Raw genomic sequence first — 22,211 nt, forward strand, 5'->3', positions numbered from 1 at the left:
CCCCAATTTCCAACAACTGAGCCTTAAGGGAACAAACCTTCTAGCTAGAAACAAAAACAGTCAATAAATATTTATTGAGTACCTACTACATATCAGGCATTCTTCTCAGTGTTGGAGACAATGTGGAAAACAAGTTAGATAAAGTCCCTGCCCACAGGAAACTTTCATTCTAGTGATAGAGGGCAGAAAATAAACACAAAGAAGTAAGATAACTTTAGATAAGGACAAATGTTGGGGAGAAAATGAAATGGGTTCTTATGATAGAAAGTGACTGAGGAGGGGACACCTGGGTGGCTTAGTCGGTTAAGCGCCTGCCTTGGGCTCAGGTCATGATCCCAGGGTCTTGGGATTGAGCCCCACGTCAGGCTCCTTGCTCGGTGGGGAGCCTGCTTCTCCCTCTGCCTGCTGCTCCCCCTTGTTGTGCTCTCTTTCTGACAAATAAATAATAAAAATAATTTAAAAAAAGAAAGAAAGAAAATGACTGAGGAGAAGACGCCCTACACATTCACCAGTTTAAAATAACCCTCACGGCACAAGGGGTTTTCACAGTTTTCTAAGTTTCCTTTCTAGATCCTCCAAGGTTTTAGGAGGGGGCGAGGATAGGAAGCCCGCTATCATGCTAGGTCAGCATTTGGGTCAAGACCATAGTGTGCCCGGAAATTTTACCCCTGAGCAACTATGTAACTCATTTCCTTTCAAAGTAAATTCAATAAAGAAAATTTTTAAAAAGACAAATCAAAAGTAGTCTGTCCTTCAAGAGCTTATCTGTGAAAGGAAAGAGGAATATATTCATGCCAGTAGGGGCTACCAGGATCTTGCATGTTTCTTTACCCTAATACTAAAGAGCCCTAGACTTTTGCTCTCTTCCTTTAATTTACTGTGTTTACTCTTCCACTGAAATTCTGGGTTCTTTGAGCTATCTGCCTTTGAGCTATCATTTCTTCCGGCTTAGAAGGCAACACTCCCTTCAATGTGGAATTTTCAGGCATTGAATTTTTATGGATCTAACTTTGGTTTGTTAGAATAGGTGGGTAAAGTATGAAATGATTCCTTCTTAGGGAACATGAAAAATGCATAATGTAAGACCAAGGCCAAAGTTAGATCTTCTTAGATGAGATGTAAACCAGGATCTAACCAGGCAGGTGCTTAGAGTCCTCCCAAAGTTCCAAACTTCCCCACAGGGGAGACAAGACTGGAGTAGAAGTGAAGATGCAAGTTCTGCTTCCGGTTCCTCCAACTCATTCTTGTAACGCCACTGGTGTTGTTTCCTTTTCCTGACTAGGGGTCATTCTTTTCTTCCTGTGATTCCAAACACGCAGAGAAGTCAGCTAGAAGACAGACTGAACAACCAGGAGCGCACCATTGCGTTCCTCCTTGAACAAGCCTTCCGCATCAAGGAGGACATCTCTGCTTGTCTTCAGGGGACCCACGGCTTTCAAAAAGAGGAGTTGCTTGCCAGGAAGCTACTGGAAAACCATATCCAGACCATCACCAGCATTGTCAAAAAACTCAGCCAAAATATTGAGGTAGTTCTTTATTTTCCATATGTTGGCATCATTGCTTGACAACAATTATCAACCACCAATATCATCTTTCAATTATAGAAATGGGTCCCTATAGCTTAAGTTTAAATGATTACAACAAGTGGCCCCAGAGGATAACAGTTCAACTTTTCAACTGCTCATTTATGCCAAAAAGTAGAAGGAAATTCTGTTCAAAAAGCATTTAGTGTTGTTCTGTGACAGAAGAGAGAATTGTTTAACAATATGTCAGATATTGTTTTTAGGTGCTCATTTGAATCTGAATCTCCAAGATTCTTTTCATGTAATTATGAAAAAAACTTAGTGAACTTTTAAAAGGTATTTTATTGGTATTTAGCACATAATGAATTGATCCCTAAAAAGTCAGTGCGCTTCTCAAAGAGGTCAAATATGTTTCTAGGCATAACAGTGTTAAGAAAGTGACAAGAGGTTAGTGGCTCATTGCCTTTGAGATAATGACAAAATCAAGTACAGCACTAGTGCTAAAATAAGATACCAATTTAAAAGTCAAAACTTGTTGGTAATTAAGAAGAAAATAGCATTCTCAGAAATAACAAAATGCTTCTAGAATGGTCTATATTTTTATCTGGGTGGTTGTTACATGGTTGATTATATTTGTCAAAATCCATCCAGACATACACTTTGACTTGTACCTTTTAATACATATTAATTATACTTCAATAAAATGTTCTTAACCTTAAGGAGGGAAAAGTTTCCAGATCAATAGAAATCTTGCTAAGAGTTTCTTTTCCCAGAATAATTGACTGTCATAGATTAGCTGTGAAAAAAGACAAAACATTTTCTAAAAACTATAAAATCCCAAAATATTTGCAGTCCTTTTAAGGGGTTGGCACTTATAGGGAAAATGAGGAGAATTGGTCTGTGTAGTAAACTGAATTAGAAAATATTTTAAAATCTGTAGATAACATAATTAAAACATTATCAAGAAGATTGGGACGCCTGGGTGGCTCAGTTGTTAAGCGTCTGGCTTGGGCTCAGGTCATGAGCTCAGGGTCCTGGGATGAGCCCCACACTGAGGGGGCTCGGGCTTCTCCCTCTCCCACTCCTCCTGCTTGTGTTCCCTTTCTTGCTGTGTGTCTCTCTGTCAAATAAATACATAAAATCTTTAAAAAAATTATCAAGAAGAAACTATTAAGCTACCTTTAGTAAATAATTAAGACTATAGAGAAATAGATGTTATTCAGTGTTTTTTTTAAAAAATGTAAAGTCGGGGCACCTGGGTGGCTCAGTGGGTTAAGCCGCTGCCTTCGGCTCAGGTCATGATCTCAGGGTCCTGGGATCGAGTCCCGCATCGGGCTCTCTGCTCAGCAGGGAGCCTGCTTCCCTCTCTCTCTCTCTCTCTGCCTGCCTCTCCGTCTACTTGTGATCTCTCTCTCTGTCAAATAAATAAATAAAATAAAATCTTAAAAAAAAAAAAATAAATAAATAAATAAAAAATGTAAGGTCATTAGCCTGGTCAGCTCTTGCAGACTGACCAGCAAGATAGGTTTGAGTGTGAGCTGAAGCTTGACTTGGGCCTTTGAAAGGGTTGAAAAAAAATTGTTTTTAAACAACCATAATGGTAACACTTAAGTTGCTATTCCTTTTGATAACCAAATTATCTGTTTTTCAAGCTGGCATCTAATTACAAATTTTAAAATTAATTTAAACTCAAGAAAAGAATTTTATGTATAACATTGCTTTCTTGTGTTTTTTTTCCCCAACAATTTATAAAAGCATATAATCATTGTGAAAACTTAGAAAAAAATTTTAAAACCTGGGGGCAAAAAATTCTCATAATTCCACCAGCAAATGGCAATCTCTACAAACAGCCAAAGTCATGTCCCTCAAGTCCTTCCACATTTCCCATTCAGGCTGAGACTACATTTATAAGCACCGTTTTAATATCAAATTACATCATAAACTCATACATGTCATTAAAGGTTCTTTGCATGGAGCATGCACCATGATTTCCCAACTTATTATCTTAATATTAAAGTAACTTTGTGCATAAATGTATGTCTGTATTTAGCTTATTTCCATAGTGTATATTCTTAGAAGTGGAACTCCAGGGTGTGAACACTGGAAAAGCTCTTGATGCAGGCTGCCAAATACGTTTCCGGAAAGTTGATACTAACTTACACTTCCATTAGCATTATATGAGAATGCTTTTTCACTGTGCCGATGCCAGCATTGAGATTTGCTGTTTTAACTTTGCTAAACTGATGGGATAGGAATGAGATCTTTCTTTCTTTTTTTTTCCCCCCACTTTCTAAAAGTGCCTATAACCATTTACATTCTCTCTGTCAGTCATCTACTAATGCCTTTTGCCAGTTTAATTTTTGGAGTTTTAATGCTTTTTAATTCTTATTGGTTTGTTGAGATTTTTTTTACTAGTTAAGGATAATAGTTGGTGGTACCTTGGCAAATGTTTAAAACCAGCAGTGAAATATTTTCTGGCAGATAAAAACTTGGTTTGTCGTGTTTACCTGTTTCCATGGTATTAATACTCTCACTGTGATTGATTTCAAACACCCAAACACCAAACACAAAGATGGGAAAAGATAGGCCTAATTGGCTTTCACCAGCAAGTCGGTGTTGATTGAAGAACAGAACTGAAATCCTTGGCCATAACATTTACTATAAATGTTTTTCCAGTTCGTTGTTTACACCTTAGTTGTATTTACAATGTTTCTATCAACTTTTACAAAAGGTTAAACATTCCAGTATTTTGCTCTGAGATTTCTCTCATTATTTTTTAAGAATCAAAATATCTTCATTTAGAACTGAAATAATCACCTGTACTGTTATTTTTATGGTGTAATCTTTTATTTATATTTTCAGTCAACTTTTCTAAAATCTGTATTGATGTCTGTCGGTAAGGATCTAAATTGATTGTTTTCTGAATAGATAACCAGAGATCCCAACACCATCTGTAAAACTCTCCCCCCTCCCCACTGTTTGTGAGCCTCAAGGATAGCGCCTTTCGTTCTTACCTTTACCAAGGCCTTCATTACATTACATTGATCTATTTAGGTATGCATATCTACTTAGCTACACTGATGCATTTATCCTTGTCTCATATGTTTCAGTGTTCAGTAGGGCAACTTCCCTTTCATTGCAATTCTTTACCAAAACAAAACCAAATAATATCTATTCTTTGGTCTGAATGTCTGTGTCTCTCCCCTCTCCCCCAAAATTCACATTTTGAAATCTCATGCCCAATGTGATGGTATTAGGAGGTGGGGGTCTCACGAACAGGACTAGTGCCCTCCTAATAAAAAAAAAACAAAAACAAAAAAAACACCCACAGATCTCCCTTGCCCCTTCTACCATGTGAAGACATGGTAAGAAGTAGGCAGGCAGTCTGCAACCCAGAAGAGGGCTCTCACCAGAGAGGGGCCATGCCGGCACCCTGACCTTGGACCTTCAGCCTCTAGAACTACGAGAAATAAATTCCCGTTCTTTAGCAGCTTCCCAGTCTGTGATATTTTGTTAGAGCAGCCTGAATGGACTAAGACACCCACACACACGCAAAAACAAATAAAAACAAAAAACTCTAGCTAGTGTTCTGGACACTTCTATGTTTTCAATTAAAATTTTATTTGCCCTTGAATCTTCTCAGTCTGCCGAGTTTACAAAGGAGAAAGATCCTGTGTATGGTCTTTAAAATTTCTATCATTCATTTGTTACAAAAATCCTCCTGTTCCTCAAAAAAAAATCATAAACATAAATTTAAACATAGTTCAGGCCCTATTCAAATAGGGCAACTAAAACATTTCCCCAAATCATGAACTTGTCTTATACTCTCACTTTTTATGAATAAATACAAATTATTTTATATATCTTCACTTCACATTAGAATTTGAATGTCAAGTAAGATAGAAATTTTGTCAATGGACAAGTAGAATTATTTTTAAATTTTTAGCTTAATACTTACATATGAGTGTGAAAAAATTTAAACTACTATGCTTGGAACCACCAACCTGGTAGTATAAGACACTTAGCTCTATGTCAGAACTACTGAAGACATGACTAAGGATACTCAAGGGCAAAATCTGAACACACTTCAAACCACCCATCTCTAGTGCTCTCTAAAAAACCAAGAAAATAAATCTTTTTCACTCCATGTGATTTTGCTTGTGTTAGTTGTATTAGCTTCACTTTGTTTCTGAGTCAATCTGTAAAGGGTATTGCCTGATGCCATACAAAGATCCCTTTTTCCAAACCTACCACCAATTCTGAAATAGGTTTTTGTGGAAAAACTTTTATATCGGTCATGGCTGAATGGCACTCAGGGCCTTTACAGCACAAGAAATATGTTTTATTTGGCCCATATCGTGTTTATAAAAGATTTTGACTAAGATGTCAATCTTTAAAAATTGAAAGATTTAGGGATGCCTTTGTGGCTCAGTCGGTTAAGCTTCTGACTCAGTTTTGGCTCTGGTCATAGTCTCAGGGTCAGGAGATCGGCCCCGTATCAGGCTCCACATTCAGCAAGGAGTCCGCTAAGATTCTCTCTCTTTCTCTGCCCCTCCCCTCATTCATGCTTGTGCTCACTCTCTCTCTGAAATAAATCTTTTTTTAAAAAATTGAAATGTTTAACATAAAATCTAGATTTCTGGCTTGTGTTGAAATACTACTGAGCTATTATTCCTACCTGGCAACGGTCTGTTGAGATCAGGCCATCCCTGCCCCCTCAGGTAAGGCAGGGACTGCCTCTCTCTCTGACGTAGGACTCTCTCACTCATTTACACTCTCGGCCTACTTAGGAAAGGCATTCAATTTGATAGCCTCTGCTTTAAACTATATTTTCTTATCATGTGTGATGGGAAATTAATGGGAATTTTTACTCAAATTTACAGGTTTTGGAAGACCAAATAAGAGCTCGAGACCAGGTGGCCACAGGAACTAATTTTGCAGTACAGGAGCTAAACACCAAACACGTTCAAGGAGTTGGAGATCTTCGAGGAAGAGTAGCCAGGTGAGAAGAAACATGCAGCAGATAGTCAGTTCTTGCCCACAGAATTCTCATTCCCAAATAAGTTCTATGTAGTAGAAAAGTAGATAATGTCTTTACATGAAGCTAAACTGACAAGGTGGTAATTGAGAAAGTGTATGCTAGAATTTGAAAGCCTCTCACCACCTGTGAGACTCGAGGGTTTTATAAGAGACCCCTTCTACACAACGTCCAGTTTGGTTCCATCTGAAAGTGACAAGGAAGGTATGTCTTTATAGCCCTTGACTGTCCAAATACCAACATCTTATACAGAGACACAGCCCTCACAGCCACAAACAAAATTTCAAGATGTGTCAAATTCTAATTCTTCAAACGTTTAAAATATATAAGAATGACGTATAAAAAGCTAACAAAAAGGATTTGCTTCCTAATAGGATAAAATTTTGAGGAACATCTTTCAAATGCTATTTCTGAATCAAAAGGATTAATGCTGGGACGCCTGGGTGGCTCAGTTGGTTGGGCAGCTGCCTTCAGCTCAGGTCATGATCCTGGAGTCCTGGGATCGAGTCCCACATCGGGCTCCTTGCTCGGCGGGGAACCTGCTTCTCCCTCTGCCTCTGCCTGCCATTCTGTCTGCCTGTGCTCGCTCTCTCTCCCTCACTCTCTGACAAATAAATTAAAAAAAAAAAAGAATTAATGCTATACAGGTTAGCAAAAATTTGTGGGTCTTGACAATGGCAGGACCACTTTAATAGGCATATAAAAGATTACTTGTGAATGGCTGACTATAGATACCTTTGCAACACTACATCTTCTTCCTTCTTCCTCTCTCTTGGAATACCCAGCCTCCATTTTGCTAATCTGCTCTGAGATGTTAATGACCAAATAAGGATTAGTTGATCAATACCTAGGACAAACTTCTCTCAGAGTATCTATCCATTCGACTTAACAACAACAAGAAATGCATTAAGCTCTATGTCATATGCCAGGCTATGCTGGGATTCAGGGATTCAGCAACATGGTCCACTTTCAATTCCCCATGGCCCCAGGTTTATGATCTACCTGGGGAAACAAGCTCCAAATGTAAGGAATAAGATGAACGCTACAATGAGAGACTGTGGTGCCATGGGAATATCCAAATCAGATTGAGGCATAGGGAAGTCTTCCTGAAGGAGGTGACACTTGAGATGAGTTTTGAAGGATCTATAGAAGTTTGCTAGATTAGGAAGGATGGGAAATGCCCTTCATATACGAGGAATAATACATGCAAAAGAACTGAGAGATGAATTACTGTGACAGGTTCAAGGGGATACCTGTGAGAAGTGTGTTTTAGTTTTGGTATCTGGGGCTTGCATTTAGGGAGTGATGGGAGATGGGGAGATGAAGCTCACAGGTGGTCCAGATTGGATGCTGAGGAATCTTGTGGGCCAAGGTAAGAGATAGGAATTTCACGTAGAAGGTTATAAGGAACGATGGGAAGATCGTGAGTAAGGAGATGAGATATTTAGTGACATTCTAGTATTAGTCGAATTGCTGGGGTACAGAAAGGAAGCGTGAAAATGAAAGGGAGCCTATTGTAGCAATCAAGGTGCCAAATGTCAAGGGCTAAAACTAAAACACTAGCCATGAAAGTCCAGAGCAAGTACCAGACATTAGGAAAACAATCTACAGGAATAGTACCTATGTGTGTACACACACACAGAGAGATGTAATTATATTATTTATAAATATATGTTTATATGTCTAAAATATACAAACTTCTCAGGGCACCTGGATGGCTCAGTGGGTTAAGCCTCTGCCTTCGGCTCAGGTCATGATCTCAGGGTCCTGAGATTGAGTCCCGCATCAGGCTCTCTGCTCAGCAGGGAGCCTGCTTCCCCCTCTCTCTCTGCCTGCCTCTCTGCCTACTTGTGATCTCTCTCTCTGTGTCAAATAAATAAATAAAATCTCTTAAAAAAATAAAATATACAACCTTCTCTATTTCATTATATCATATTTGATATACACGAAGGAAATTTTATAATATTTGGTAAGTCATGAAGCAAGATGATAAAACAAACACGAGCAAACCCACCATCAGATCTAGACGTGCCATGATTTTGCAAAGATAAACACCAAACATCTGTTTTGAAAAAACTTGGTTTCCTTTGGTGGTGTGCTGATGATGCCTCAACTATTTATTCTTTCTGCAAACTTCTCACAAACCTACTCTTCAATTTCTGTAAATCCTGCTTTACAAATAAGACAAAATAACAGATTTAAATGAAACTATGACATGAATGGTATAATATCAAGAACGAGATATGCAACTCTTTCTGCTCTGCTCTAATTTTTTGTCTCCTTTCTTAAAAATAAAATCTATTTATATTTAAAGTCTACAACATGATGATTTGATATATATATATGCATACTCAAATGATTACTACAGTCAAGCTCATTAATATACCTTCTCCTCACGTAGTTACCATTTTATGTGTGTGACTAGAGCATCTGAAATCTACTTTCTTACTATATTTCTATTCTTCAATACAACATTATTAACGATAGTCATCCCAGTGTATATTAGGTCTCTAGGCATATTCTTCCTACCTAATTGCAACTTTGTACTCTTTGACTGGTATTTCCCCATTTCCCCCACCTCCTCACCCTGGATAAGCACTATTCTACGCTCTGCTTCAATGTATTTTACATTTTCAGATTCTATATGAGATGATGTATTTTTTTTTTCTTCCTGTGTCTACCTTCATTAACTTAGCATAATGTCCTCCGGTTTTATCCACGTATTCGCAAATGGCAATGTCTCCTTTCTTGAATCTAAATAATAATCAGAATGTGTGCATGAGTGTGCCTGTGTGTGTGTGTGTATCTCACAATTTCTTTATCGATTCATCTGTCAACAGACACTTAGGTTGTTTCCATTTCTTGGCTATTATGAGTATTGCTGCAATGAATGTGGGAGTTCAGATATTTCTTCCAAGTACTGATTTCATTTCCTTTGGATATATATCCAGAAGAGGGGTTGCTGGATGATGTAATAGTTCTATTTTCAGTTTCCTGAAGAACTTTCATCCTGTTTTCTACAATGGCTGTACCAATTTACATTCTTACCAACACTATACAAGGGTTTTCTTTTCTCCACATACTAGTCACCGTTTGTTATCTTTTTATTATTTTGATAATAGCCATCGTAACAGGTGTAAGATGATATCTCACTGTGGTTTTGATCTGCAGCTTCGTGATGATCAGTGATGTCAAGTACCTCTCATTGTACCCGTTGGTCCTTTGTATGTCATCTTTACATAAATGTCTACTCAGATTCTTTGTCGATTTTTAAATTTTGGTGGTTGTTTTAAACTAACTCTTTGTTTTCTATGGTCCCAAGGGACTAGCAAATGAGCCCCATCAGCTCTTAGAATTGGGTGATTTGGAAGCCAGTCTCTCGAGTGACTGTGTGGTTCAAACCCGTCACTCCTCAGGAAGAAGCTGGGATTTCAGGGGTCCCCACCCCCAGTTGTAAGGAAGGCTCTGTGCCAAGAAAGGTGTTTACAGCATGAGTCTCAGCTTTTCCTACCTTTTCAGTATTTTCTTAGTTGCCTGATATATAGGAGTCTTTATATTAGTTTCTGGATTTTTCTCAGAGGTACCTCATCTGTGTGTAGCTGTTTATTTGGTGCATCCAGAGGAGAAGGGGAAACCAAGGGCCTCCTAGTCCTCCATCTTACTCTTCAATTGCTTAATTATCTTCCCCATGAATCTTAAGTAGTGATTTTAGGACAAGGTCTTATTTTTCCTTGAAAGGTCTGCCTTTTAGGAAAATTTCTTAAATCCGTTTGTTAATCTGAGACAGAACCTGGTTAAAAGCCATGAGACTTAAACTCTGCAATCCTCTCCCGTTTTGTGTATTTTTGCCAGGCATGTGAGAAACGGACATCTGAGACCGAATTCATGACTGTCTTTCCACATATACTGACCTTCATTCCAATTATATTTTGGCATAACTGAGATTAAGTTGATTATTCTAACATAATTCCTAGCAAACTTTCTACTGCTGAATAATTCAAACTCAGTATTTAATAATGGCAATGTGCTTTGAATTTTGCAACTTATTTCCTATTCTAAAAGAAGTGGCAGTTTAAAAGCAAGTACTTGCAATGAGATGAGGTTCTCAAAGTTGTCTGGCCTGCTTTTGATACCCTCCCCTCTATGTGGTAGATGAAAGTCTCAAGGACAAATGAGGAAAAGCAAATATGTAAAGAATTCCCATAGGGATGGCTATGATTTACAGTCTGTAGCCGCAGCCAGAGGGAGGCCAAACTTCCAGCCACATTTGGTGATTTGGGACTCGAAGAAAGATTTGTTTATGAAAAAATAATAAATTCCGTTGGTAGGTGACTAAAAACAAAAGTCATATTCTTTGGAGAACACTAACAATATTATGGATATTGTTAACTTTTTGAACCTGTGTGAGTAGGAACTTCTGATTAAAGATAGTTGAATAGGGGCGCCTGGGTGGCTCAGTGGGTTAAAGCCTCTGCCTTCGGCTCAGGTCATGGTCTCAGGGTCCTGGGATCGAGCCCCGCATCGGGCTCTCTGCTCAGCGGGGAGCTTGCTTTCTCCTCTCTCTCTCTCTGCCTGCCTCTCCGTCTACTTGTGATCTCTGTCTGTCAAATAAATAAATTAAAAAAAATCTTTATAAAAAAAATAAAGATAGTTGAATAAAAATATTTTCACGTCACTTCTCTCACTTGAGACAACCTAAACCCAGTTAAAAACATAGGAAAGGAAACAAAAACTTTATCTTTAATATAACTTGGAGGTTGCCACAACAGCAGACCACAAAGTCCACTTACCAAATACTGTGATGTCTGGACCAATGGAGTCCTCCCCCAACCTTAAACATAATGATTTGCTCCAAATCAAGAGTCAAAGTCCTAATAGGCCAAATAATTTAAACAGAGCAATATTACCTAGGAGCTCAGATGGGAAATAGGAGAGAGAGGAAATGGCCGTTTAGGGATTCAGGTCAGTAACACAGAGTGGTTGGGGAGTGGAGCTGAGGATGCAATCATCTGGGACTTACCTCTGTGTTTGCAAATTCACACCTGAGAGACACACTGACCCACTATAGGCAGAATGGGCGGAGGCCTATAGCGTCACAACAGAGAATCCTAGCACTCAATGATGGGCTGTGAAATATACCAGTCTGCTGTTTGAGGACAAAAAGGCCTAGAGAAATAACAGATTTCATATCACAAACCTACGTGGAGGATGTGGCCTCACCAAAACACACTTGGCGACCTGCAGGTGGTCAGAATCATTCAAAGATCTAAGAGTGATAATTAGGAAGAATCTAGGCTCTGCATAAAAATTGCCACCACCACCACCATCAATAGACAGAGAAAAATGTAAGATTGCTAAACATACCCCAGTGAGAAGAATTAACCAGAAAAACACAGGACGACTTCAAACCAAAGGTTTTCCTGGTTTCAAAGAAGTTAAGAACAAAAGAAAGAGATAAAAGATTGCTGATTGAACAGTCACGTGTACTCTTGCTCCTTCCCCAAGTCCCACTAAGCCCACAGCAAAAATAATGTTTCTCTTTAAAACATACCCACAAAGACAGAGGATATCAGCATAGAAATCTTGAACCTAGAAAACAGGCAGACATGTGGAAACTGACTTAGAAGACATAATAAAACCAATTTTAAACCTGGGTGATAAGCTCAGAATGATGTGGTTTTACAGCACAGAATTCTCAAAAGGCATAGGAGTTGGCCGCACCAGGACCCTTTGAAACTGGGAGCAAAGACAGGCCCCTGTGTCCAGGGAGACCTGAGAGCAGCAGGAAGGAGCAGAGCAAGGAGCCACTATGGTTTGTTATTAGGCTTTTAGTTTTTACTGGGTTCTAAACTATAGGCATGTTTTAGTTTCATAAAGTAAAAATAATTTAAAAAAAAAAAAAAAAGAAAAAGAAGTGCTTCCCCCAAAAAGAGATGATCACATAAAAGAATGAGATAGAAGATGAACTAGAATTGCTCAGGATTAAGGTGGAGGATAAAAAAAAAAACCCATAACCCTGAAATATCACAGAGATTAAATATGCTTTGGAAGCCCTCCAAATAGAATAAATACAACTAAAAATAATACTAATTTATTTTTTAAAAAGCAAACATGAGCAAACCATAAAAAACAAAAAGAAAACGTTTTTCAATACAAAAATGACTATCAAAAATTGATATATACAGCAGACAGGTAAAACTCATTCAACATAGACCCTACAGGAACTTCCTCAAGAAGAAAGAATGGATCCTTCAGGAAAAAACTGTTCATGGGTGTAAGAGAAGAAAGCTTACTTAAAACAGAGATTTGAGCCTGTAGATAAAGACTGTAATCCCAGAAACATTGCTATAAGAACAATTCAGTCAAGATATCCTGGTCGAAGTGACTGGACATCAGGAATAAAGAATCATTAGACAACCAGGTCAACAAAACAAATCAGCGTGTGGTGATTTTGGCGGTGAGTGTGTCTGTGTGGGAAGGCAAGAAAGAATAAATAAAGCTGTTGATCGGGTAGGGGAGCTTCCTCAGTGCCAGGTTCTGGCTAAATCCTGTCTATTTGTTCCTCCTTTCATCCTTGAATAATGTATCAAGTTACAAAGTAGCAGATTCAATGCCAGGTCATTGTGACACCAGAGACCACTTCTTAACCATTAGGCTACAAGGCACAGACCAGTTGTCTCTGACGGTCGGACAAGGAGGGAGGGCATTGGGTGAGGAGTAGCATGGAGCCGTGACAGCACCCACCATTTCTGTGTAATCTTTGGGGACCTTAATGTGGATTCACATAAGATTATCCTAACTAGCCACCCCCAGAACTTGTTTTGACAGCAACGGTTTCTACTACCAAACGGCTTTTGCCTATCACTGGTGCATTACAAGCCAGTTCCCATTTTTGATCAGATTTAATTCGTAATTTTTGTTCCCAGCATTCTCTCCCCACCACCCCCTCCCGCCCCCATCACAACAGTCCCCTGGTATCTCTTGAAGGGATTTCTCAGGCAAAATTACCATCTTACTCACTTCTGTCTCAGCTTTGGCACCAAAAATCTTAAGAAAAACAAATCCATTTCCAGATTCTAAAAAATATTGACAGCTATAAAACAAACAGTATTTATAGCACTCAGCATGACAACATGAAAATGTGTTTCCTAATAAATATTATTTGAGGACAGTCAAAAGAGTTATTTTATAAAAGCACAAACCTCAAAGTGATCTCTGATAACTTTGTATGAAAGACACTGTCTCTCAGTGTTCTACATCCTATCTTTCATGCATATATGCATGGATTGAAAGGATAATACAATATGCAACCCATCCTCTCCCAGCAGAAGCCTTGAGTGCTGATAATGCAGTGGGGTCCCCTGACACGCTGGGAAGATGGTTCATCTTCAACTCCAACCCCACTTCACTGGAGTTCCTTCCTCAAGATACCAATGCAATTGAGGGACTAAAACTTTATTCCCATGTTAGTGTGAATTGTTTTTGTCCTAATGGAAGACAACACTTGACTGAGATCCCTCGGGGTCCTGAGATCCCCATCAGGAGTTTTGATTGGCACTGAGAGGAGGCAAACGGTTTTTAATTTTTATTTATTTATTTTTTAAAGATTGTATTTGTTTGTTTGACAGACAGAGATCACAAGTAGGCAGAGAGGCAGGCAGAGAGAGAGAGAGGAGGAAGCAGGCTCCCTGCTGAGCAGGGAACCTGACGCGCGGCTTGATCCCAGGACCCCGACATCATGACCTGAGCCAAAGGCAGAGGCTTTAACCCACTGAACCAGCCAGGCACCCCTGGAAACTGCTTTCTAAAGATGGGTTGGAAGATGATGGCGACCTGGGACTCTGTAGCCAGAAGAGAATTGACAGTCTTGGAGTCAACAAAAGAGACTAAATGGAGGAAAAGCGTGACTCAGAAGGCAATACAGAACAGGAAAAACTTCCGATTTTGCCTCACCATAGGCAGCAGGGAGTACTCCCAAAACATTAAAATCTGTTGGAACTCCTATGACCAAATTAATATATCAGACTGAAAATCTAAAATTCTCCCCATTTTCTCTCAATGTCTTCATCTACTTCCACGCAGTTCTTTGATTTTAATCAATGTTATCATTATCCAAAGTGGTTCTTCTCCCATCAGGGAAAAAAGAGAAAAAGGAAGATTTCTGCATTTGCTCCTCTATCTACTAACTCATCATTCAAAGAACTTTAGAACTTCTGCCATCAGGTCAATGCACATACCCTACTGTAGTATTAAAAAAATGTTTGAGCCCATTGATCTCACAACCCATTTTCATCTTGCTGCTAGATGTGACTCCAGCATTGTGAAGCTTTCTGGAGACATTCACTTCATCAGACACGAGCACCGGAAAACTGAAAAAACAATTCAAGATTTTATGTCTGCCCTAGAAACTGTTTCTAAGAACTTGGATGTGAAGGTAACTGAAAATATTTGGAACTCTTACGTTACATGTTACTGCCAGAAGATTGTTATAGCTTATCAAAATGCCTAGTCAAGTGGTAATATTTCAAAAGAACCCTTTTCTTCCAAAGAGTTTAAATATGACAGCTCGTGCATAGACCCCGTGAGCACTGTCAGTTGAATTAACAAATATTTAATGAGCGCTGCCTTTGTTCCAACACAGCTGCCCACTGCAAGCCCATGGTTCTTGATTCTCCTATTGCTCTTATTGCCTTACTCTCTGGGTTTTCCTCAAAGATTGTAGAACCAAAGATTATAAGCAAAGCAATTTCTCATGGAAGCTATCATTATTAAAGATAGGAGCTAAGTGTGAGTTGATTATGATATCCCTACAGTAGTCTATGTCTCTCACAAAGTAATATACAAATCCCTCATTGGCCTGGTTTTAAAGGCTACCTCCACACTGGCCCCTGCTTAGCTCTGCAGCTCACCCCAGGTTTCCTGGCTCACCCCTCACTCCCAGTGATACTGAACAATGAGCAGATAGGTCCCAACTCATTCTAAGATATTGTAGGGCCTCCATACGATCTGTGTTCTTTTCTGCCTGAAATGCCTCTCCTTTCTCATCTTCCCAGTCAATGGCTTAACTAAAGGAGCTAATGCAAAATCTTCTGTGTCCTACTTTGTCCCATTCCCTCCCCCTCCTACCCCCCTTTCTTCCTTCCTTCCTTCAAGAGAAAGCCTGCAAGCAGAGGACAAGGGTAGGGGCAGAGGGAGAGGGAGAGAGAGAATCTTAAGCAAGCTTCATGCTCAGTGTGGACCCCAATATGGGGCTCAATCTTAGGACTCTGAGATCATGACCTGAGCCAAAATTAAGAAGGCAGCTTCTCTGGTTTCTGATTATACAGGAGATGTCTTTGTTGTTTGCTGTTGGCTGTTGGTTTGATACATGTTAAAGCACATTACGGAAGTATTCATCAATTCCTACTTACTTGCATTAGTTTTTATTAGTATTTATTTTTTATTAGGACTGAATATTTAACTGTACAAGTTGCCTTGTAGACATGAACAAATGCCTACATCATCATATTGGTTGTTTTCTGGTTTGGGTTTTTATTTGTTCACTTGTTTACCTCTTTGGACTTCTAATGTGCTTTGTCAATACATTTCCCCAAACTGAAACATTGCAGCATTTTCTGCTATACAGTCATCTATAATCACTCAGCATCTGACTTTGCATCTAAGTTCAAAAGTGACATTGACTATAGTTCATCCTTTGTTTTTTTTTAAGGTGATACATACTATATGTATCATTCACAAACCAAAACTATATAAGAAAATACAGGGGCGCCTGGGTGGCTCAGTCAGTTAAGCATCCAAGTTTTGATTTCAGCTCAGGTCATGATCTCAGGGTCGTGAGAATGAGCCCTGCATTGAGCTCCATGCTCAGCAAGGAGTCTGCTTGAGATGAGTCTGCTTGACATTCTCTCTCTTCTGCTCCCTCTCCCTTCGCAACAACTCCTCCCCCCACCGTGGGGCACTCTCTCAAATAGATAAATAAATCTTTAAAAAAAAAAAAGTGTACACTGAGAATTTTCATGCCACTTCTGTCACCAATTCCCACATTCTTCATTTCCTCACTGAAACCATTTTTATTATGCTGTTGGGGAGACTTTCAGTAGGCCTTTGTGCAGACAGAAGCAAATGAAAATATATTCTTATTTCCCCCTCTTTACAAAATAGACAGCATATTATATATATTACTATGCACCTATTTTATCTTTTTTTTAAATGCCAAATTTTACTCAGTTAACGTACAGTGCAATATCGGTTTCTGGAATAGAGTTCAGTGATTCATCACTTACATACAACACCAAGGGATCATCACAAAAAGTACCCTCCTTAATACACTTCAGTCATCTATCCCACTCCCCCCACCACCTCCCTCCATCAACCCTCAGTTTGTTCTCTATCATTATAACTCTCTTATGGTTCACTTCCCTCTCTCCCTCCCCTCCCTTCCCATATGTTCTTCTGTTTTCTTTCTTAAATTCCACATATGAGTGAGATCATATGGTATTTGACTTTCTCTGACTGACTTATTTCACTTAGCATAACACACTCTAGCTGCATCCACATCATTGCAAACGGCTAGATATCATTCTTTTTATGGCTGAGTAATATTCCATTGTGTGTGTGTGTGTGTGTGTGTGTGTGTGTGTCCCACATCTTCTTTATCCATTCATTAATTGATGGACATTTGGGCTCTCTCCACAGTTTACTTTCATTTTTTTTTTAAAGATTTTATTTATTTATTTGACAGAGAGAGAGAGAGATCACAAGTAAGCAGAGCAGCAGGCAGAGAGAGAGGGAAAAGCGGCTCCCACCGAGCAGAGAGCCCGATGTGGGGCTCGATCCCAGGGCTGTGAGATCATGACCTGAGCCGAAGGCAGAGGCTTAACCCACTGAGCCACCCAGGTGGCCCCCTCTCTCCACAGTTTAGCTATTGTTGGTAATGCTGCTATAAACACCAGGGTGCATGTACCCCTTTGAACCAGGGTGAATGTACCCCCTCTGAATTTTGTATCCTTTGGGTAAGTGCCTGATAGTGCAATTCCTGGGTCATAGGTAGGTAGTTCTATTTTAAACTTTCTGAGAAACTTCCATGTTGTTCTCCAGAGTAGCCGCACCAGTTTGCATTCCCACCAACAGTGCAAGAGGGTTCCCCTTACCCTGCATCCTTGCCAACACCTGTTGTTTCTTGAGTTGTTAATGTTAGCCATTCTGATAGGTGTGAAGTGGCATCTCATCGTGGTTTCGATTTGTATTTCCCTGATGATGAGTGATGTGGAGCATCTTCTCATGTGTCTGTTAGCCATCTGATGTCTTCTTTGGAAAAGCATCTATTCATGTCTTCTGCCCATTTCTTAACTGGATTATTTGGTTTGGGGGGCATTGATTTGATAAGTTCTTTACAGATTTTGGATACTAACCCTTTGTCTGATATGTCGTTTACAAATATCTTCTTTTATTCCGTAGGCTGCCTTGTAGTTTTGTTGATTGTTTTCTTCACTGTGCAGAAGTTTCTTATTTTGATGAAGTCCCAGTAGTTCATTTTTGCCTTTGTTTCTTGCTTCTGGCAACATGTCTAGTAAGAAGTTGCTACAGCTGAGGTTGAAGATGTTTCTGCCTATTTTCTCCCTGAGGATTTTGATGGATTCCTGTCTCATGTTTAAGCCTTTCATCCTATTTTTTTCTAACTAAGCAAATATATCCTGGAGATCAGCCATATTAGTACATGGAGAGCTTCTTCATTCCTTTTTACTACTGTGTACTCTTCCTGTCTGTATAGTGGCTCATTTAACTAATCTCTCACAGATGGACATTTGGGCTGTTTTTAATATTTCTCTCTTTCAAATCAATGCTGCAATGTATAACCTTGCACTTATATCATTGTGTGTGTGTGCGCGCGTGTGTGTACATATGTTTGTAGGATCCCAACACCCAGAAGTGTGATTGCTGGGTCAAAGTACAGTGTTGCTATTTTGAAAGTTCTTGCTCTCTGTGGAGCTTTGACCATACTGCACAGCCACCAAAAATATGTAAAAATATGTAAAAGGTCCCCATTCCTCCCCAGTGGTGTTGACTTTTGACTTTGACTGTTCTTATGGGAAAAAGATGGCCATGGTCTCTGTGTTTCATTTAGTCTTTCTTATTGTGAATGAGGCTCATATCTTGAAGAGTTATTTGTATCTCTTATTCGGTGAGCTACCCATTCTTCTCTTTTATCCATTTCCTTATTGGTCTCTTTTTCTTTTTCTTCTCAATGTCTAGGAGTTCTTTATATATTAAGGAGATGAGCCCTTCTCTATGATATGATCTGTGAATATATCTTCCCAGGTTGTCATCTGTCTTTTGACTTTTGGCATGCTTATGTTCTATATTTGTAGCTAAATGAATCAGTCTTTTCTTTTGTGGCTCCTTTTAAGTAACACTTAGAAAGAAAATCCCCATACAAAGGCCTGAATTACTCATACTTTCTTCTGGCACTTTCATGGCTTTACTATTTATATTTAAATTCTTGATCCATTTGTAGTTTTTTCTAATAATGTGTCTTTATTATTTTAGTCATTGAGGCCTTGTAGTACTTTAATTTTTTAAAATTTATTTCTTCATTTCAGAGAGAGAAGGGGAGAGAGAGAGGGTTTGTGTGAGGGGGTGGGGAGGACAGAGGAGACAATCTGGAGCAGTCTCCCCGCTGAGAACAGAGTCTGATGCAGGGCTCAGTCTCAGGACCCGTGAGATCATGATCTGAGCAGAAACCAAGAATCTGATGCTAACCCAACAGAACCACCCATGTGCCCCAAAACTTTCAATACCTGATACAGTGAGTCCCTTTCATTGTTTTCTTTTCTCCTTTGTCCTGGTGATAGTTGTTTCTTTTCGCATATGATTTTAAAATCAGTCTGTCTAGTCCCAGCAAATAAATCAACAAACTCAATTTTAATTTTTATTAAAATCACGTTAAATTTATCAGTTTAGAATTGACAAAGTAGGGGCGTCTGGGTGGCTCAGCCAGTTCAGCTTCTGCTTTGAGCTCAGGTCATGATCCCAGGGTCCTGGAATTGAGCCCCACCTCGGGCTCCCTGCTCTTCAGGGAGCCTGCTTCTCTCTCTGCCTCTGCCACTCCTGCTGCTTGTGCTCGTTCTCTCTCTTAAATAAAGTCTTTAGAATTGAAAAAGTGATAATGCTGAGTGTTTTATCCAAGAACACAGTGTGCTTCTTATTTGTGCAAGTTTGCTTTTACATCCTATAGGAGTCGTTTCAGATTTTCCTCAAGCATGCATCATCTTCAGTGTATTTTGGGATTTTGTTATCTTTTTTCTCTTGACTTTATTGTAATGAAGTTTCATTATATCTCCTGACTAGTTGTTAGTTGTATATAACAAAGTCGATATTAATTTTAAATTTTACTAATTTAGCGAATTCTTGTCTTGATTGAAGAAATTTTTCAGTTTGTTGCTGTTGCTGTTTTCCAGGCACACAATCATATGATTTTTCAGTAATAAGTTTACTCATCTTTTCCCATTTTTCACACACATAATTTCTCTCCATGTTCTAACTGTTTTAATAACTCCAGTGTGATATTAAATAGTAGCATCGGGACAGTGGTCATCCTGCTCTTGTTCCTGATGTTAACAGAAATACCCTCTGCTTCCCTCATGGTGAGAGATATGTTTCCTCAATAAACATGTTTGATGTGCAACTATTCCTATTTTATTGAGTTTTTGTTTTAATTAAGAGTAATTATGAATTTGGCAAATGCCTTTTCAGCATTTATGGAGATAATCATGTGAGTTTTCTCTTAAACTATACTAGCATAATTATTTGGATCAATATATTTCTTATTAAACAATTCTTGTTCTAAAAAATAAATTGCACTTGATTATTATTTTTTCTTTTTTAGTTGTGCTGCTGGATACTGTTTGCTGATATTTTATTTAAGAAGTTCTCACCAACGTTTATAAACAAGATTAGTCTTTTTGTGCAAACTTTTTCAGATTTTAGAATCGATGTTTCACTCAATTCATACAAATAATTTGGAAGTTTCCCTTCTTTTTCTATGCTCTGAAATAGTTTAAAGAGCATTGCAATCATCTATTCTTTAAAGATTTGGTAGTTTTCCCTCTGAAGTCATATGGGTCTACTGATTTAGTGGGAAGGAAAGAACTTTGATAGCTTTGCTCAGTTTTTTCTGTGGAAATTGGTCTGTTTAAAGGCGCCCTCTCTTCAAGGATCTTGGGGAAAAGTATGCTTTTCATTCAGATTTTGAAATTAATTTCCATAAAATTATTCAAAATACTCGTAGGATTGTTTTAATTCTTCCTGCTTTTGTATTTTTTTTCTCTTTGCCATTTTATTTGTGCTTTTTCTCCCCCACTTTGATTAGTTAGGTTAGTGGTGTCTTAATGATATTGATTGCTCTCCAATGAGCCAGTCTTTTCATGTATTTTTAAGTTCTGCTTCTCTTTTGTTTTTCATGTATTGTCAACAATTTAAGCTTTTGACTTTATCTTTTTCCTTTTCTTGTGATTTCTTTTGCTGCTCATTTTCTAACTTTTTGAACCACATATATTTGTAGTCTTTTTTTTACTGACGTAAGTACTTTGACTATGAATTTTCCCTGAGCATTCGTCTACTTCCCTATATTCTGTAGGGTTGATATTGTGTTCTCATTATTGTTTCCTAGAAATTCTGCAGTTGTATATTGAATTCTTCCTTTGACTGAACAGCTTAAGAGGGGTTGTTGGCGTCACTGAGTTAAGGATTTTCTGTTGTTCTGGTATTCATTTTAAGTTTTATCTCATCGTAATTGAAATTTTTATTGTATATACCAGTTTCTATTTTTGGAATATCTTTTTTTTATATAGCATTTTTAAAATTTTTATTTATTTGATAGAGAGAGAGAGAGAGACATTACAAGCAGGCAGAGAGGCAGGCAGAGACACAGAGGGAAGCAGGCTCCCTGCTGAGCAGAGAGCCCGAAGCGGAGCTCGATCCCAGGACCCTGAGATCATGACCCGAGACGAAGGCAGAGGCTTAACCCACTGAGCCACCCAGGCGCCCCTATTTTTGGAATATCTTACGGGCTTTATTTGGTGGCTGGATAGTAAAATTTTGCACATGTTCTAAAAAGAATATGTCCTGTATTTTTAAGGAAAACGTACAGTCAGTGTCTAAAAAATTGCTTAAATTAACAAACTCAAACCTTTTGATTGGTCTTTGTATTCCTACTTATTTTCTTGGTCTTTTCTTCTGTCTTGGATTGTGAGAGATGAATTAAAACCTATAATTATTTGGCTTCCACTTTATCTATAATTTCAGCTTTGTGAATATATTCACTATGTTATTTGGTTCATACTTATAACTACTCTATCTTTTATTATTCCCAATTTTAGTGTCTATGTGTTTTCTTTACATTTAGACTGAGAAAAACTTTGCCTCTTACCTTTTCAAAGAAGCGACTCTTGGATTCACATATCAAACCTATATTTTTTCTTGCTCATGAATTTTTAATATCTGTGTATTAGTTCTCTATTGCCATCATAACAAATTACCACACACTTAGTGGTTTATAGCTATATGTGTGTGTGTGTGTGTGTATATATATATATATATATATATATATATATATATATATATATATATATATATATATATATATATATATA

The 22,211-nt window shown here is 38.4% G+C and overlaps 1 protein-coding gene across 1 annotated transcript in view; it reads left to right on the forward strand.

The window, feature by feature from the left end:
* Window positions 1–22,211, forward strand: part of LOC111148427 (family with sequence similarity 81 member B) — a 51,897-nt gene that overhangs the window by 14,313 nt on the left and 15,373 nt on the right. The window contains 3 exon segments of the mRNA XM_022504955.1: window positions 1,283–1,526; window positions 6,407–6,525; window positions 14,866–14,995. Coding sequence (XP_022360663.1) covers window positions 1,283–1,526; window positions 6,407–6,525; window positions 14,866–14,995 — 493 coding nt within the window.

Source organism: Enhydra lutris, unplaced genomic scaffold (genome assembly GCF_002288905.1).
Source record: "Enhydra lutris kenyoni isolate GAN:26980312 unplaced genomic scaffold, ASM228890v2 scaffoldscaffold19, whole genome shotgun sequence".
Lineage (NCBI taxonomy): Eukaryota > Metazoa > Chordata > Mammalia > Carnivora > Mustelidae > Enhydra > Enhydra lutris.